This window comes from Talpa occidentalis, unplaced genomic scaffold, assembly GCF_014898055.3.
Source record: "Talpa occidentalis isolate TD23 unplaced genomic scaffold, MPIMG_talOcc4v2.1 talOcc4.15, whole genome shotgun sequence".
NCBI classification, from domain to species: domain Eukaryota; kingdom Metazoa; phylum Chordata; class Mammalia; order Eulipotyphla; family Talpidae; genus Talpa; species Talpa occidentalis.
Window position 1 is genome coordinate 36,435,471 of NW_023601543.1, and position 18,874 is coordinate 36,454,344.

At 34.8% G+C, this 18,874-nt stretch overlaps 1 protein-coding gene across 1 annotated transcript in view; it reads right to left on the reverse strand.

The window, feature by feature from the left end:
• LOC119245581 (protein diaphanous homolog 2) overlaps positions 1 to 18,874 on the reverse strand; it is a 711,837-nt gene that overhangs the window by 174,966 nt on the left and 517,997 nt on the right. The window contains exon 16 of the mRNA XM_054695882.1: positions 26 to 127. Coding sequence (XP_054551857.1) covers positions 26 to 127 — 102 coding nt within the window. The remainder of the gene's footprint in view (positions 1 to 25; positions 128 to 18,874) is intronic.

Below are 18,874 nucleotides of genomic sequence, written 5' to 3' on the forward strand. Positions count from 1 at the left end.
CCCTTAGGCATAAAATATCACATACACAGATTCTGGGCTGTTTTGGCATCCAAAACTCTCAATTCTTTTATTTTCTTCTTTGCAGGCATAGTTTTCTTTTCTTCTGAAGCTTCTGTATTCTTTGGAACTGAAAGAAATTTGGTGATTCATAAACAACAATGGTACTAACAACAAATACATGGAATGACATTAGTAAGGCATATTAACTACATTAATAAAACTCATTCCAAAATCAATAAATGTGTTTATTCCATTAGTTCAAGGAAGAGAATGAACATAAAAATATAGACCTGTTTCCAGGTTTCCCTGCAAATTAAATAATATCAGCACTTAAGCTGAAAAGATAAGCCAAATAGAACCAAAAATCAATTGCTGCTTCTTACCTAATGTGCAGCATTAATTACTCCTTTACCAGTTACCTACAGCAGCACTAGAATTAAACATATAGTAAAAGCTCTCTAATTTGGACTAATTTAGGAAAAAGACAGACATGCATTTGTCCTAAAATATGCTGAAATAGAAATGTATTTAATTCAGTAAAATTGCTTTAAAGTATCTAAGGTAACTTTTACTGCTAAAGAGCCTGCCATATAAAATTCCTGCTGAGACTGCTTTAAAGAATAGATATGAACCATTTGCAAGTTGTGTACAACAGTAGCACCCATTTTCACACACAGAATGAATGAACAGCAAACACATGGTCTTTTGAGTAAGTAAGCTTGGTCTCTGTCACTATTTTCTAGTACTATCTGCTTTTTTTATAAGAAAAGATTAACATATTCTTTATTCAGAAATGAACTTTCTGGTTGGAAACAATAAAAAGACCTGAAACTATAAGGAGTTGCAGTGCTGGGCAGTCGTTTCCGTACCTCCCCCCATATGTTTCATTAATTCTGCCTCCAAAATAAGCTATCCCCCCAAAAAAAAAGTAAAAAGAGTCTTTTTACTATGAAAATGAAGATTTATGTTAAACCTCTAACCCCACTTATACAGAAATTATACAGCTACCATTATACTCATGTAGCAGGCAGACTGAGGGGTACCCTGGGACCCCCAAACATGTACACCCTAAAGGGATTCTGCCACATGCTGCATAAAGACAAAGCATACTCTTAATGTGTAGGGTCTTTAATAGCATGTTTATGCATAAAAAGAGAAGAAAGGATATAGTTTCCCAAGGAAACACCCCAAGTTACTCATCCCCTCATGGGTAAATGCCCAACCAAACAGGGTTGGCCCAAAGCAGGGCTACTGGGCCTGAAAACTTGCCACAAGTCTAAAGCACCTTCTGGCAGAGAACCATAGGAAAGGGGCAGAAGGTCCCACACAAATCTGGAATGAAACAGCAAAATCAAAGGAAAAATCAAAGTAATGGCTGCCATAATCAGCCTCCCCAAATCTTTCACCCACGTGTCTCTTCCAAGTGTCTCTACAGGTCTCTTCCATGTGGCTCCTTGTTCCCCAAGTCCCTGGTGCAAGTCCAAGGCTGAGGGGCAAGCAAGCTCTGCTTGTTCACATTTCTCCTTTCTGTGTGTCTCCAGTGTGTCTTTCCTCATATCCTCCCTAAGTGTCTCTTTTGTGTTTCAAAGCACCCCTTGTTGCTCAGATCTGCCCTTCAAGATGTAGGGCAGAAAACATGGAACCTCCTCTTTTATAAAGATCCCTCTGTTACACTCCAGTGTTGCCAGATAATTTAATATATAAAAAAAGTGTTTTTAAGGTAGTGGGACTATGAAAATATATCAGAAAATAAAGTCAACATTTTGTTTAATCAAGTAGAGTGATATGCTCTTGCCCCCAATCTCATGCTTTTAAACTTCATCACTAAATCTTATGGTCATAATCATGCTACTTCTTATTACTGTTAAAAATATAAATTCATTTTGAAGTAATAATTATTTTACTCTCTTAATTCACCTGATCTTTGTCAAGCAGGTCACAAAGGAGTTACAAATTTTTGGAGAAAAAGCAACACACAAACATAGCAAATCTTTGCTAACATATGTATATACAGATATCAACACCTGGAAAACTTTCCAGACATTTTTTTTTAGAGTACAACAAAATATTGCCACCTTCATTAAGATCCCCTTTGTATTAATGATAGAAAATATAGAAAATTAAATGTGCTTACTACAAAAAGTCAGAGATATTAAACAGCCTGAATAAACTACTAAGTCAATTCTAAGCTTTATCAGAATGATCAATCTAAATTGATGCAGAATCTAAGCAGACTAAAAATTATATTTGAAATCATGACCTTACAAGAGATGACAAGTTGTTTGTCATGGTTACTCAATATTACCCAGTTATTACTTCCACTGTAAGAAAAATGACTTTTAATATATTTGTTTTAAAATTATCACAAATGGGGCCTCCCTGGTGGTGCAGGGGGTTAATACACAACCTAGCTGTCCGCAGCCACTGCAGCATGAGTTCGATTCCCAACCAGGGCGCTACCTACATGGCACAGCAGACCTCTCCTGACTTGCCCGCTGCTCCCCTCAGCAGAGTATTTAGGTCCATCTGCCTGTTCTGCTCCCTACTGTCTCTGGTGAATCCTCTCATCCCTCACACCTCTGGCCTGTACCCCAGATCTTGTATACATAAATAAATAAATCTTTAAAAAAATTAGCACTAATGTCCCAAGAGGAGTATTTCCTATGCAAAAAAAAAGCATTTTTTTCTAATTCAGGCCACTCCGAGCTTAACACAACTCTGTATAAATGCATGGCAGTCCAAAAGTCATTCCTTTTGTCAATAAAAAATTATCTGAACTAAACTGAAATTATTTCTAGAATCATTAAGAAACTTTAACCCAGTCAATCAAATAGTCGAGGAAACTGTCAATTTTTAATGTAAAGAATGCAGTAATATTATTTTGCAAACTAATGGACTCCTGACTAACCCACGCATACATAAATGCTCATTTAATGACTTCATATTTTTGTATTATTTCATTACAATATATATTTACCTCTCCCTTTTCCAAATGAACAAGCAGTTTAAGACTTAATGGCTTAAATATCTACAGTTTGCAATTCTGTCTTTTGAATCTTAATATATTTTCCTTGTACTATGCAAGATGGCTTTGTCCTGGGTTCAAGAAAGGGTAAGGATCTCATGAGTGCGCTCTGCCATTTTATGAACCACAGAAAAAAATCATGTTTTAAAATAGCTCCTTAAATACACAGGCTTTCAGAAATGTTTTTACCCAGATCCACAGATATTGGTCAATGGCTATTAATGTCTTCATCCTTCATGTTTTTAAAGGCATTGCTTAGTGATCCACAACCATGGACTTAAATAATAGAGAATTTGGAGAGTAGCAGTGATACATAAAAATTACCCAGATAGTACTGAGGATTTTACATGTAAAAATTTCCTGCCTTCATGACTATACATATCACTTGCCCTAGGATACAATTATTGTGTATATGTTCCAAATGCTTACAAAATTTAAGTATTCTATAACTGAATTCAAGATTGACAATTCTATAGCTTGATTACAGCTTACAGAGATATTTATCCAAGGAAGACATACAATGAACAACAAGTGTATGAAATCATGCTCTTTATCATTAATCATGAAAGAAATGCAAATAACCTCACATCTGTTAAGAAGACTATTAGCAAAAAACAAAAAGATACGTGTTGGTGAAGATGTGGAAACATTGGAAAGTTATACTCAGTTGGTACGAATGTGAAAACCATGAAGTCATAATGGAACACAGTATAGAGGTTCCTCAAAAATTAAAAATACAACTACCATATGCAATCCTACTTCTGGACCTATATCCAAAAGAACTGAAATCAGGACCTTGAAAGGTAATTATTTGCACTCCCATGCTTACTGGAATATTAATCACAATAGGCAAGATAGGGAAATAATCTAAACATCTAGCAAAGAATGAATAATAAAGAAAATGTGGTAAATGCTTATAATGGAACAATATTCAGCCTTAAAAAAGAAGGAAATCCTACCATACACATAATGGATGACAGGTGTGGTACAACACTGTGCCTATAGGTAACAATAATGGATTGTGCACTTAAAAATTTACACTTAAAAATTTGCTGAAATAGCACTTCATGTTAAAATTTCCCTTAACAATAAAACATGGAATTTAAATTAAAACATATTAAATTATAATCATTCTGTAACAGGGTGGTCCCCAGGAAAGGGGGAGGTTCCAGGTTTCCTGCCCCACCCAAGGGAGGGTGGAGCTGAGCAGGGAGAGAAGAAGCTGCAGAAGAGACTGAGGAAGGAAGCAGGATGGAGCCAGGAGACCTGGAGGAGGCACATGGAGCCTAGAGACACGTGAAGAAACTGCGCTTGTCTTTTGGTCGTGGACTGGGTGACACAGATGTGGGTGAGACCCATGGGGAGGTGACAATGGCAGCTTTCATCTTGATGTTGATTTTGCTCTTTTCCTTCCAGGCTTGTCTGGTTGTTTCTGACCCTTTTCTGTGGTCCTCACTGGAAGATGCTTTAGACTTGTGGCAGGCTTTGGGGCCTTGCTCTGGGCCATTCCCATATGGATGGACTTTTACCCACGAGGGGACAGGTAACTTTGGGTGCTTCATTCAGAAACTAGACTCTTTGCCTTTCCTGTATTGTTTCCTAGTTTTATTAAAGTTCCTTCCCATTAAAGTTTCATATGTTTTGTGTTGATGCGGCGGATGGCAGAACCCATTTAGAATAGGCAGGTTTGCGGGGTTTGGGCTGCCCCTCTCTCTGTCCTATAACAATTCCACAATTATTTGAAATAATATCAGTGATATTATTTCAGTGATATCAAAGAAGGTGATATCAAAGAAGATTTTTTACATTTCAGTAAAAATCTTCAAAAATTGATGTTCTCATCAATGACCCTCAATTTCATATTGAGGTCTCCAGTCAAAAGGGATCTCTTCCTGAGTAAATGAAAAACCATATAGCCACAGGGTTTGAATCCAATGAGTTAATCTGAGTGCTTAAATTGGCAATGCTAATAGATTGAATTATAATGAAACATTAAAAAATGCAGTCAGTAGGAAGATAATGTAATAATAAAGACATTTGTATTATTATTAAAGTTATTACATCCAGATACTAATTATCTAAAGTAAAATGCCCACTGAGCATTCTTCTATTTCTTTTAATACATTGATTTTTACATAAAATTGTACTATAAATTTATTCTCTTACAACGGAGGGATGCTCATCAGCATAAATGTACATTGTTATATCCTTTCCCAAATCTAGTTTAGGCAATGTTAAGAAATCCCCAATTAATTTCTACTCTCCCAATAGATAAATAGAACATGTGACAAGATGTTTGAAATTTGTAGCAAATATTTAGATATTTTAAATGGGTAATATTTATTTACATAGTGACAAGTAACCGTAAACCATAGGAATATTTTTGTAACTGCTTTATCAAAATTCCAGTGAGAAAGATTAATTCTTAAAGTTGTTATCACTGCTACCCATCCTTTCATTCTTCCAGAAAATTATATATTCAACACCCACTATGGACATACAATGATATACAAGATTTAAATGTCTACACATAGCAGGTGAAACAGTCAATGAGACAAGAAAATTGTTCACTTTAGTAATGTTTGTAACAGCACAAAAACTGGAAAAAAAACACATGCTAGGGGTTAAGAAACAGAGAGCCTGTGGTATATTAATATTATGGAATACAATACAGTATTTATACTGACTGTACTACACTTAATATTTCAATATTGATCTCTAATACAATGTTGAATAAAAAAACAGTGCATGTAGTGAAATAGCATTCATATAAATTAAAAATAAATCAATCTCATAATATTTATAATATATGATATACATATAATATTAAAATTATAAAAACAGTAATCAGAAGGCAAAAACTGCTTGCCTTCAGGGGAGAAGTGATACTAGAATAAGTAGAACCTTTGAAACTCAACGTTATCTCTAATGTTTCAATTTTTAAAAAACAAAGATCAGTAATAAATATGACTAAGTGTTCACAGTTATTCATTCTCAGTGGCTGGTACTTGGGTATTTGATATATTAGCATTTGTAAATTTCTAGGTTTTTCAACATAAAAATGTTATGACTAAATAACGTAACTATATTCATCACTTTAAACAGTTTGTAAATAGTTTTGGAAATCCCAGGATCTAGTGTAGACAAGAATCAGAAGCAACATGGAAGAGAATAATAAAAAACACAAGTAAATATTAATCTATGGTTGATAAGCAACTGCTATTTATTTTTTTCCTCTGAGTAGCCACAATTTATTTCCAATTGTTCTTTACTCTATTTTGTGAGGAATAACACATTTGTTTATCAAAATTTGAGAGCGAACATTGATGCAATATTCAGTATAAGACTGTATTTCCATCTCCTTTTACATGCTGTATATTGCAGCTGTAAAACTTCTGACTTGCCTACAGCTGTGCACTAAGTATGGTAACCCACAGAAAGGTAGATTTCATTCTGACACCTGCATAGTACCTGAAGCCATAGGAATGGCATTACCAGGAGTATTCCCGAGGTTTAAAGCACATTAAACAAGACTAATGGTTCTAATGGTAGGAATCACACACACATACTTTGTAATGATTTCCTAATTAAGGAACAAATCTTACTGGTTGTAGTTTAGACAAGGCACTCTCAACAACCGTCCCCCTCCCAAAAAAAAAAAAAAAAAAAAAAAAAAACAACAAAACAGGAGGCACATGTTACTGCAAATTAACATCTGCATAACTAATATACTTGTACACCTGTTCATTAAGCCAATTACTGAACACTGCTAAATGTCACCAGAACACTATGTTTAACAATGTGCATAGCTAATGTTGTATATTTTCAACAGGGCTTCAATAGCTTAGTGAATAATATATATTTTAGGAAGGACAAATAAAGGTGTTTTAGAGGTTGTAGGTAAATTTTCCCTTGTTTGAAGTGAAAATTTGAATAACTAAACTGAAGTATGGCTCTTACTTCAACCTGGTATTTGACAAATGAGGCTGTAGTTCTCTTCCTGTTAATCTTTAACCTGTGTAAATTTCCTTATTCAGACTATAGTTAATTCCTTCACTCACAGGTAAGCTCTGGCTTTTAAACTATGGGATGATATTTTTCCAGCCATCCCCCACACTCAGAGAACCTTCTGTTACATTGAATTTTTGTCAATTTCTAAGTCCTGGGGTAGGGACAGAATATAGTTTGGGAATTCGACTTGTCAAGGCTTTTATTTTTTCCCCTTAATGTGGTCTACCTCAGAATGGCAGGAGTCCTATATACAATGCATTTTAATGCAGAAGGAAGTAAAACTTGTAGAGCAAAACTGAAGAAAATAACACCCTGAAGTAATTGTAGTCAGGGTCTCAACTTGACAATGAAGGATTTTTCAGTCACGGTTTTAGGTATATCTAAGCAAGTATACATGGTCAGTGGTATAGATTCCTCCAGGCCTTTATTCAAATGAAATAATACTGGGAAACTGTTCTAATAAAAAAAAAAAAAAAACCCATGTCCTCTATAACTCCACTTGGAGGTTGTCTAAATAAACTTCTCAAATTTAGCACATCCCCAACCAAATTCCTAAATTCCTCCTATCTTACCATTAAACCTGCTCCTCCTACAGTCTACTCTATCTTAACAAATGGCAACTAAACCCTAATTGTTTAAAGCAAAAAAAAAGGAAAAAAAAAAAAGTGGAATCTCACCATTGACTCATTGGCCACATCCCTCTGGCAAATTCAGTCTTTGATCACTTTTTATCTCTTCTACTTTCTACTCATACCTAAGGGTCTCAAGCCTTACTTCTAAATTATTTCAACAATCTAATAACCAGTATCCACTCAGTCTTTGGCTTTCTGCATGCTATCCTATTGATTAGCCCTAGTCCTGTATTCAGAACTCTCCAATGGCTTCCAATATTATTTAGAGTAAGAAAAAAAAAACTATTTAGAATAGCCTAAAATATCTTAATTTATGATATACACCCTCCTTAGCTAATTTGACTTCATCTCCTACTACTTTCCTATCATACATACTACTCTAACCATACTAGCTTCCTTGCTATTCTTCTAATATACCAAACCAACTTCCAAATTAGAGCCTTTGCACTGAATGTTATGTCATCAGGTGTTTCTTTACTTCTGTCAGGCATTTATTTAATGTCACTCTCAGAATGATCTTGCCTGATGATTTGGTTCAAAATATCAGTTCCTATTTCTTGGCATGGTACTCTTTTCCCCTCTTTTTTCTGCTTCATTTTTCTTCTCAGGATTATCACTATCTGACATAGTACATGTCTTATTTGTTATTGTGTTTACCTTCAACTTTGATGGACACTCTGTTAAAAAGAGGGATGCATGATTGTTTCATTCACTGGTGTATACTAGAAACTAAAATAATGCTTGGAAAAGATTAGGTGCTTGAATTATTTTGCAATTTAGATCAGGTCCTTCTCCAGAACTACTTTCTAAAAGTACCAACATTACTGTTTTTGCTATACCATGAAAGAAAAGTTAATTATGGTCTGTACACCTTCCTGCACCCAGACCAGTGAGCCCACCAAACCACTGCTGAGGGAGCAGCCAGAGCCAAGTCAGGTCCCCTCATTCCACGATATCCCTACCCACTCATACACCCAAACCCAGATTGGAGAGACACGTGCCCTCTGCTGGGGGAGAACCCATGATTTAGCAGAAACCCCAAAGCAGCTTCCCAGCAGCAGAGCCCAAAACCAAATAATGGAGAGAAAAGAACACAGAAAATGGCCCAATGAGTCCTAAGGGGAATACCACAACACTAAGAGTGAATAAATCTCCAGAACCTAATCACAAAGAGATGGAAGATTTGTTCTTCCTATCAGATACAGCATTTAAAATTGCCTTGATAAAGAACTAGAAGAAACCTGAGAAAAATCTTGAAAACAAAAGAATATCCTTAAAAATAAAATCGATGAACAGAAGATAGAAGATGAAGCTCTCCCTAAGATAACAATGGAGCTACGGATGTAAAAAGAGAAATACAGAAAAGGAAAAATTCAGGAAAATGTTATGGACGTAGAATAGATCAAATAGAACAATGAATCAGTGTACTTGAAGATGCAAATGAACAAATAACTTGGGTAGAAAATGAGAGAAAGTTTAAAAAAAGAAGAAATATTCTGAGAAGCATCCAACTACATGAGGAAATGCAACAAAAGGATAATAGGAATATCAGAAGGGTAAAAGGAAAAAACAAAGTGGTGGGGGGAGGCATATTTAAAGAAATAATAGAGGAATACTTCCCAAATGTAGAGAAGGGACTAAATATACAAATCCAGGAAGCTTAAAGAATCCCAGGGAACCAGAACAAAATGGGACCTACAATGATACATAGAGTAGAGAAACTTCCAAGAGGTCAACAAAAAATTAATATTGAAGCTGGCAAGGGAGAAGAAGCAGATAACCTATAAAGTCACCCTGATCAGACTACTATCGGGCTTCTCTAAACAAACGTTACAGGAAAATAGAGAGAGTAGATGATATGTCCCAAATACTTAAAGATATAAACTGCCAGTCAAATATACTTTATCCTGCAAATCTCTCCCTCAGCTATGAAGGAGAAAAAAGGGCTTTTTTTGCACAAAGAGAAAACAAAGGCATTTGCAAACACTAATCTATCCCTCCAAGAAATATTGATAGGAGTTCATCTAAACTGGAGAGGAAAATAAACAAAGAACCAAAAAAGGAAGTAGATTGAACCACAAAATTTAAAGACAAAATGGCAACACAGACTTTCATATATCAACCATTCCAAACATAAGTGAACTGAACTCACCAATTAAAAGATACAGACTATATGGTTGGATCAGGAAACAGAATCCAACCTTCCACTATCTGCAGGAGACACACATAAGCTCTAAAGATAAACATTGGCTCAAAGAAAAGGGCTAAAAACAATATTACAAATGAATGGAACACAAATGAAAGCAGGGACAGCCTTACTTTCATCAGACAAAATAGATTTCCAGTTAAATTTTAATAAGAGACAGTGAGAAACACTATATAATGATTAAGGGAACAATATATCAGGAATATATAACATGCATCAATGTACACTCACCAAATGAAAGAGTACTGAAAAATTCTGTGCAACTCTATTAACTCTGAAGCAGACATTGGGAAAAAAAAAAAAACAAAAACAAAAACAAAACACATTTGTGGCAGGGAACTTCAACACTACACTTTCACCAATGGACAAATCAACTAGATAGAAAATAAACAGGGACACAGTCAGCTTAAAGAAAGAATTAGACCACATTGACCTACTAGACATTTACAGGACAGTGAATCTTCCAAAACTAGCACATATAGGACAGTCTCCAGAATAGATGAAATACTAGGTCACAAAATAAATATCAATATTCACAAAGATTGAAGTCATGCCTAGCATTTTCTCAGACGATGGAAGTATCAAACAAGAAATCAACTACCAAAAGAAAGCAGGGAAATCCTTTAATACATGGAGACTGAACACACTACTGACATACTACTGGGTTAATGAAGAAATCAAAACAATACCTCAAGTCAGATGTTAATGAGGACACAACTTTTCAGAATTTATGGACTGGAGAAAAAGCAATACTGAGAGGGAAACAGAGAGCAATACAGGCTCACATCAAGAAACAGGGTTAAAATAAATAACCTCGCTCATGTCAATTGGAATTGGAAAATGAACAAGCAAACCCAAAAGGCAAAAGAACAGAAATAATGAAAAATGATGTAAGAATTATATAAAATATTAAAATAAGCAATAACAAAAAAAGAAAAAAAAAGAACAGAAATAAAAATCAATTTAGATATAAATGCAATTCAAATAAAAAGTCCAAAAGATTAACAAAAACTGTTTCTTCAAAGAAATTGATATCATAGACCTCTAGCAAAGCTGACCAGGGAATTTATCCTACATATTTATACAATCTTTTGAGGAAAATTATTTATGTAGTCATGAATTCATTATTGTTAAAAGTAAATTGAAAATATGCATCCACTAGAGAGAAATATAATAAATTATGGTACACTGGGAGTTGTTTATATTAACAAAAGATTTGAAATGATCCAAAACTTCATCAATAGAATTCTGCTTGAGTGAACACTAGTGGACCCACTTATTATACTGCTTTTAAGGAAGCTCTTTATGGAATGATATTCAATATTGTTAAATAAAACAAAGACTATAGGACCATGCATGCTACCATTTATAGATAAAATTGGGAATAATATTTACATTTATTTACTGGTATATGCAAAAAAAAGTGTCTTGGAAATTTAAATTAGGTACTTACAGGGAAGTAACTGAGTCACTAAGTACCAGTGGTGAGGGGAAGAAATTTCATGTTGCACTATTTTTATGCCTCTTATACTATGAACCATGTAAATATATTATCAATAAAAAAATGAATGGAAAAACAAAAATAGAAAATGATTTCATCACTAAGATGTCTCTTACATATGAGTGCACAGGTCAGAAATGCTCTGTGAATTAAAGTGGCACCATCGACAGTCAGAGGAGGAACTAAGTGACAAACACCAAATGGTGGCATAGCCCTAGAGACCTCAGGGAACATACATACTAAGTGAAATTTAGATAAGCAAAATTTCAAAAACATGCTTACATGTTATGAGTGGTAGGGGCCTCAAAGAGTCACTGCTTTCAGCAAACTTCATGCATTTCAGCTTCTCAATATTTTATTATGATACCCATATTTCTTGTTACTAATGTGAACACATTCATTTTTATATGGGCCATTTATAATTTATTAAAGATAGTCAAGTTGCAGTGAAAATAGTAAATATCTGCACAAATATTTCCTTCACAGGCAAAAACAGCAATGGTACAAAAACAAACTATTGGTTATCATACAGCATTATGTCTGTAAAATGTCTGAGCTTATTGGAAAAAAGACAACTTAAGTTTCAATGAATGATATTCCTAATGTATTTTGAAGGTTAAACACCAGTCAAGGACTATCTACCCAAATAGTGCATATACAAGTTAAGTTTCCCCTGGGGAATCACTTGATCAGTTGAGAAGAATGAGAAAAGACTATATGCAACAAGGCCAATTCAAGTATATTTCTCACACAATAGTTATGATTTTATGACCTGGGAAAACACTGTTTGTACATAATGATTATAAGAATACATAAACCCACCACCAGGAGGTAGTGGTTCTGATTTATTTTTAAATTGTTGACAGTGTAAGATGATGAAGATAACTAGAGATGGAGCACTGGCTTGGGGTATATGTACTCACCTAGACAAGCCTTGTAAACATGTATAACTTCTGAAGAACTAGAGTTAAATGCTTGTAGATTATGTCTAAAATGCAAGTAAATGTTCAATTTTTCCCTTGCAAAACAGCACCTACAAGTGCCATACTGTAATTGTTGAATAATAATTCTGTTTCTCAAAGTGTTCGCATAATCAAATACATTAATACTCCTCATGCTACTTAAAATATGTCAATCCTGCAGGCATCAGTGGTTTTATCTAAAATGGTAACAGTCTCTTGTTTGTTCCCCATATATTTTTGTATGATTTCATCATAAGTCCATATGTAAGATGACCATAAAACCAAAAGAGACTAAATTGTAAAATTAATTTCTACCATCCCATCTATATCTGGATAGAATGGTAGCTCATAAGGAGCTATGATATTTGGTAATGCTCCACTTGGAGAGCACTGGTTTATGATAAACTGAAAATCTAAGTTCTATAAAAAACACATGAATCATATCTTTAAATTTCATGTAGTATAGTTCTCTTATTTTATGTACATAAAAATATTACTGAGTACTTCAATTTGGTTTGTTGCTAGCTAAGCTCAATGGGAACCTACCATAGTTATGTTTTCTCTGCTTTTCCCTCTCCATTTCCAACTGGTTTCAATTTTCTCCTTCAACAGTAATTTTCTTTAGTTCAGAAACCACATCTGTGTGTTCTTTTGAAGGCACTCAAAGCATTAGAAAATTTTGAGATAGGTAAGGGAGGGAATGCCTATTTTTTTTTCCATTTTTTTCTCATTCTTTAAAAGTCAAGTTTAGTTGACTGGTGACTTTCTATTTTAAAGTGGTAAGCAATATTCGTAACAATCTTAAAATGTGAAGAAAAGAAAAAAAAAAAACATGAGAAGAACAAAATTCAGGTCTTCCCTGGTGGCACAAGGGGTTAAGACGCAACCTATGAAGCTATCCGCAGCCACTGCAGCATGAGTTCTATCCCCAACCAGGCAGGGAGGTGACCCACGTGGCACAGCAGACCTTTCTTGATTAGCCCGCTGCTCCCCTCAGCAGTGTATTTCAGTCAATCTGCCTGTTCTGTTCCCCACTCTGTCTCTGGTGAATCCTCTCACCCAATGCATCTATGGCCTGCACCCCAGCTCTTGAATGAACAAATAAATCTTTAAAAAAATAAAGAATCTGTATCTCTTAAAAACTCAAGATAGGGCCTCCCTGGTGGCGCAGCAGTTGAGTGCTGGTTTGCGAAGCTGCCCGCAGCCTCTGCGGTGCCGGTTCGATCCCCGGCTGCTCCCGGGCCACCGGAGGAGGGTCCCACATGGCGCGCGGACCACTCCTGCCGCCCGCTGCTCCCCTCAGCAGTGTACTTCGGTCCTTCTGCCTGCTCTGCTCCCCGCTCTGGTGAATTCTCTCACCCGCGCTTCTGACTGTACCCAGTGTGTGTATAAACAAAATAAACAAACAAAATAAATAAATAAAACATGCCTCTATTAAAAAAAATTTAAAAAAAAAACTCAAGATAATTGGGATTGGCAAGATTGAAACAGCTGCTCTATGACACATGACACAACATTCTGTAGCAGTTCATTAAAATTTTTCCAAATTTAAAAGTGCAAAAAGTCTTCAAAGTTCAGAATCTAAAAACAGGGTAGCTGGGTTCATAGTAGTGGCCAGCAATGAGATTTTAAGAGAAAACAAAGGATCCTCAAGGCACATTATTTTTAAATCAATTATCGACCAGATATATTCCTTGAGGGCAAGAAACTTATGTATATTTCTATAATCTAGCATTCTGCTATTCATAGAAGTTTTAGGAATAAGGATTTATTTTATGCATTAATTAAAACATACATGTTCATAGTACTAACTAAAATTAATGAGACACCATTACCTCTTTTCCTATTTACAGATAAAGTTTTCACAATACTAAAATAGAAATGAAAGGAATATAAATGATTTGATATTGAAAAGGAAAGAGAAATTCAGTTATAGCATGAATTTTTCCTTGCTTGACTAACATGAATGTGCTTTTATTTTATCAAGTTACTGAAAACTTCAGGGTGGGTAAGGACTTAGAATATGCAAAATAGGAAAACATGGTATTTCATAAAAACCAAAGTGTTCACGAAAGGGTAAATATAGTCCAACCAAAATTCATACTGGAGCCAGACAAAATGCTAAGCACACCGTGTTCCAATGCTTCCCCACACCATGTAATCATTGTAAAGTTTTTATGCCTCAGATCAATAGACCTCAAGAACCAAATTCCTGTGAAAATACATATTCCTAAAGAGAACACTGTTTTGTGTCATAGTAAATTATAATTATGTCCCTAGCTAGTAGTACGTTGACACTAATAATGATAACCTGAGTTCAACACATAAGGTTTTTAACCAAGTAAATTAAGCCAATACCTATGAAGCCTACTCAAAAGTACACCCAGAGAGACTTAGTCCCAGATCCTGCAGATTTGCTCTCTTCTCTTTCCCCACGCAAGGCCTCTCCCACAACCAAGCTCCACCAGACCATTGGTCATGTCAAGAAGCACCCTAGCTTGGTCCCCTCTATATTTACTGGAGAAGGAGGTGCTGGAATAATGTTGTATGGCATCCTACTGGCTTTATTTAATACAGATGTCAGTTGGGACAAAAATAATAAACCTATACCCTGGAACAAACTGGATCCCAATGATCAGTACAAGTTCTATTCAGTGAATGTAAATGGCAGCAAACTGGAGAAAGAAGGCCCAGGCTTCTACATGAAATATTTCACTACAAACCTGCTTAAAATGAAAGTCCTTCATAAGGTATCAGCACAATTTTCCATTTAACCAGGACATACTTCCCTTCTACATGCACATAATCATGTTGGTATATTGTGTTTTACAGTGATTGATAAGTATCTGAAACTTAAAAAAACAAAACTGCACTCAGTTTGATGTTGAGTCATTGATAATCATGACTGGTGTATTTCTGAGTGTGTACATATATATATCATTAGGTATATCAAGTGATTTCAGTTTAACAATGAGCTTCCATGAAGTACTTTATTCTACTAAATTCCAGAAACAGTTTGAACTGTAAGCTTTTGGGAACTTTTAAAAAAAGTTCTTGCATGAGGGCCCAGTTATGAGTAACTGTCCCCCATGAGAACTATCTTTTAATAATATTGTATTCATTACTGTAGAACATTTTCCACAAATGCAAAAAGTATAAAACAAGAACATAAATTTAGTCACTTATTGAGGAATATTGTGATTTTCCATTGTGTAAAAGTTGAGCATAAGAATTAAATAATGCAGGATCCTGTATTGTCTATAAATGCTTATATAAAATGAAAGTAATGTTTAAGATTAAAAATGAAATCTTAGAGCAAGCAAAACTCAAATGTACATTGCATCCTTAGTGTCAGGCCTTCAAAAATTATCTGAAATCTGTAGAATACAGATTGAGATATTAACATATAAAGTAAAATACATCTCATAAAGATTGTAACAAAACTGCATTATTTGAAAAAAAAAAGATCAGACATCCCATGAATTGAAGTTTTTATTGATAACTTAAAAAAAGAAGTAATAGCTCAGGTAAAAAGCAGTTGCTAATAGTCACAGACAGCAAATAAATTTGACTGTATCAGGACAGCAACCTGCTGGCTCTTTTTCCTACAAAACTATTTCCAACCTGCTGTGCTAGCCATTAGGCTGGCCTTTACTTCACCCCATCCACTTCAGTCCCATCACTGTGGGGGCTCATTGTTGCTTTTCTCATGGCTGACACCCATGTGTGACTCTGCTTTTAGTCTAGAATACACTGAATTTGAATTTAAGCATGGTTACAACTACTGACAGAGAGCAGCAAGTCAATATATAAAATGGAAAGTTTGAACAGAGGTGTCATAAAGAAACATAATCAAATTAAAAGCTTCAAATTGACTAGCAAGAAATGATATATTCCTATTTCTTACTGGAAAAACTAAATGTCAGGTAAAAATCTCCAAAGTTGGTTATGACAATACATGAAGAATGAAAGAAGCACTGATATAGCTCAAGTTTTCCAATTAGATCTCACAGAAATAAATCTACTAAGACATTTTAAAAGATAGAAATTGCATTGATATCTGGTACAGTATTTGAAAAACTGAGGCATACAAATATATAAGTAAATATAAAAAATGAAATGGCAATACTTATTTAATATCCTTGAAATTATGTCTCAAAAATACATACATTTTTAATATTAGTATGACATTAATTTTTGTACATATTGTTATTCTGTGGGCCTAATAAAGATGAAAATATTACAGGATTAAATGTTAAGTAATTTTTGTCTATTTTCTACATAGGACAAATCTAGCAAAAGATAGACAGGTATGACAGGGCTCCTGAAAGATGTTGACCTTGTCTCCCTTTACATCTTTGCTATCAAACCTTTATAAATTAAAAAAACAAAGTGTTGTCTTTATAAAACCATCTCCAATTATAATTAAGTTTTTGCCCACCTACATCAATAAGGTATTTTCAATATGTTGTTTTATCTTCCAAACCTACTTCCCATAGTGCCTAGAACTGATACTCAAAAAATATTACATGAATAAAATATGTGAAACATCATGTCAAAATAGATAGGTTGGTGATTACCTTCTCCCCTAAAAGCAACTATAAAACATAAAACTCAAAGGAAGAGCCAGAATTTCCATGGAGTCCTAGGAATAACCACTGAGGAGTTGCACTAAGGTTGGTGGTTTGGTATAGGGACGGAGGAAGAGGAAGCAAAGGGGAATGTGCTCAGGATAGTAGGTACACAAGGCAATGGAAAAGTCTGGGTAATCAGCCATCCACAACCTTATGTGGTGCTTTGGGGCATGATGAATTTCTCTAGAGGGATGTTTCAGAAAGTGTATGCAGTCAAGTATGGGTGCAAGTCCAGCCAGGGACCTGGGAGTTCTCAGACCTATATGGGCAAGGATTGCTCTCACACCATCCCTCTTCCTGAAATATTAATCTAAAAGTTTACAGGAAGAGCCAGACTGGGTTCCTTCTTGGACACAACAGCAGAGGGAAGAACTAGTAAGAAAGAGAATAGCTACTCTCTTGGAAAGTATAATGGGTAACAAACTGTGGATTTAGTTTTGTTTCTCTTCTTAGTTTACCTCAATGTAAAGTGTCCAGGAAGCAGAAAGAACACCCAAAATTTTATGTAAAATGACTCACACCAAGACACATCATTGGTAAATTATCAAAAGTCAAAGAGAAAGAGAAAATGTTACAGGAAGCAAGGAAAAATTAAAGTAATTTACAATGGCATCCCAATTAAGACTTTTCTCAGATTTCATCCCAGTCACCCTTCAGGTGAGAAGACAGTAGAAAAAGTTTTCACAATCCTAAAAGACAAAGACACACAGCTAAGAATACTCTATCATACTAAATTATCATTTAAATATGAAGATGAAATAAAGGTTTTCCCAGACAAATAGAAACTAATGGAAACTACCACTACCAGAACTGCCTTACAAAAAATATTAAAGAGTTCTTCTACAAGAAAAAAAAAAAATACAAACCCTGAGCAAAATAACAGTAGGAAATAACTGTTATTTTGAAATAAATAAGTAGCAAAATAACAGTATAACCCCATGGTAACCACTAAACAAAAAATACAGAACAGAGGCACACCGAAGAAATGAAGAAAGTATGTGAATCACTAGGGAAAGCCAATTTATGAAAAGCAGAAAGAAAAAATGGGGAAAGAAAAACAGAATGACAAAACAATAAAAAAGAATTAGACAGTAAACAATATATACATATATAACAAAATTACCATAAAAGTGAATGGTACTAATTCACCAATTAAAAGGCACAGAATGACAAATTACGTCAAAAAATTTCAGCTGTCTATACACAGTGTGCAAAAAACCCATTTAAAATTGAGAGAAAATAATTTTAAAAATAAATAAATAAATAAAATTGAAAGAAAAGGGGCCTCCCTGGTGGCACAAGGGGTTAAGCATTGCACTATGAAGCAATCCACAGCCTCTGTAGCTTGAGTTTGATCCCCAGCTGGCCAGGGAGCAACCCACATGGTGCAACAGACCTCTCCTGACTTGCCCACTGCTCCCTTCAGCAGTGTATTTCAGCCAGTAAGCCTGTTCTGTTCCCCACTCTGTCTCTGGTGAATCCTCTCACCTGCTGCATCTCTGGCCTGTGCCCCAGCTCTTGTATGCATAAATAAATAAACCTTTAAAAAAATTTAAAATGGAAAAAAAAAGCAAGTATAAAATGAAAGGTTAGTGCAAAACGCTACAAGCCAATAACAGAGAAAAATAGAAACTGCTATTCTTATATCAGATAAAATAGATTTTCAGTCATAAAAAGGTAACCAGGGACAAAAATGTATATTACATTATGATGAAACAAATAAATAATAAAGAAAATATAACTATCATAATGTTTATGCATCTAACACAGAGGTACAAATTTATATAAAGCAACTATAAATAGACCTAAAACAACATACTGACAAAAATGCAGTTATTGTCAGAGATCTCAACATACTACTGATCAAGGGATAGATCATTCACACAGAAAATTATCAAGGAAA